This window comes from Pterocles gutturalis, unplaced genomic scaffold, assembly GCF_000699245.1.
Source record: "Pterocles gutturalis isolate BGI_N339 unplaced genomic scaffold, ASM69924v1 scaffold31539, whole genome shotgun sequence".
Classification (NCBI taxonomy): Eukaryota; Metazoa; Chordata; class Aves; order Pterocliformes; family Pteroclidae; genus Pterocles; species Pterocles gutturalis.
In genome coordinates, this window is record NW_010134199.1 from 1 (window position 1) to 1,141 (window position 1,141).

At 61.8% G+C, this 1,141-nt stretch overlaps 1 protein-coding gene across 1 annotated transcript in view; it reads right to left on the reverse strand.

The window, feature by feature from the left end:
* Nucleotides 1-112: 112 nt before the first annotated feature.
* Nucleotides 113-1,141, reverse strand: part of TBRG4 (transforming growth factor beta regulator 4) — a gene marked incomplete at its 3' end in the record, with an annotated part of 10,810 nt that continues 9,781 nt past the window's right edge. Inside the window, 2 exon segments of the mRNA XM_010081509.1 lie at nt 113-192; nt 741-852. Coding sequence (XP_010079811.1) covers nt 113-192; nt 741-852 — 192 coding nt within the window.

The following is a 1,141-nucleotide window of genomic DNA, read 5'->3' on the forward strand; positions in this document are numbered from 1 at the left end:
CGGGACCCAGAGGCAGCAGGAAAAAGGCGAGAGGAGCGAGGAGGCTGGTAACCCCCGCAAAGGTGTCTGCTCCTCTATTTCCATGGAATTAGAGACCCCTGCGGCTACTCACGTCCACCACTGACGTAGCGGCCCAGCAGGTCTTTGCTTCTGTTGCTGAAACTGGGGAACTCCCACCGCAGAAAGGCGACCCTGCGAGATGCACGGGAGGCTGTAAGACCCGCTGCTCCAGCTCTGCCGACTGCCCCGTGCCAGAGGGATACAGATTCATCCTGCTGGAGCCGTTATCCTGCCTCTGAGCCGTCAGAGAAGCACCAGGATGGCAGCTCAAGCAGAATTTATCTGCAGCCCAAGCCTTGCAGCGGGGCGATGCCGCCTTTTTTCCGGGCAGGAAGGAGGCAGCCCAGTCCCCAGGCCCCTGCAGACAAGACAGCTGGGTTCCCTGGCAGACGCTCTCTTCGGAGATAAAAGTGTTGCCACAACTGGAGTCCGGCCCCCACCCCTGCTGTGCCTCCATGAGGTTGGTCAGAGCAGCCCCCAGCTCCAAAAATGTTACCCCGGGGGGGCTGGCACAGCCCTACCCCAAGTTTTTGTCCTGTGCCCACCGCCTCCTGTCCTGTCCCCGCCCCCTCCTGCTCCCAAATAAGGGCGGGGCGCAGCACCACGAAGGCAGAGCCTTCCTCCTCCTCTCCCCACGAGCTCCTGCCAGGACGACGGGGCACAGCTGAGCCCAGACCCACCTCCTGGCACCCGGCGGCAGTGGCTTTGTCCCTTCCGAGCGGAGCAGATGGGGTGCAGCGAAGTCTTTCAAGGGGAGAGGTTTATTTTCGTTGTTCAGCACCATTTCAGCATCTGCACGGAGAGGAGGGAACATAAAGATTCACAAAACCCACCTGGATGCTGCTCACACCGTCCCCTCCAAGGCTGGGGACGCAGAGCACGCGAAATCCCACCGCCCCCTTCCCAAAAAAATGCCGAAGCCACGGAGCAGCTCTGCGCAGTGGGCCGGGTTACAGTGTCCTCCTCGCTCCGCCGAAGGGCAGGGTGGGCTTCCCACCGTCTCCTCACGCAGGAGATGTGTCCGCGACGTGATTTTATCCCCCAGGGTCCCAGCGGAAGAGGACGTGGGGCTCACAGACCA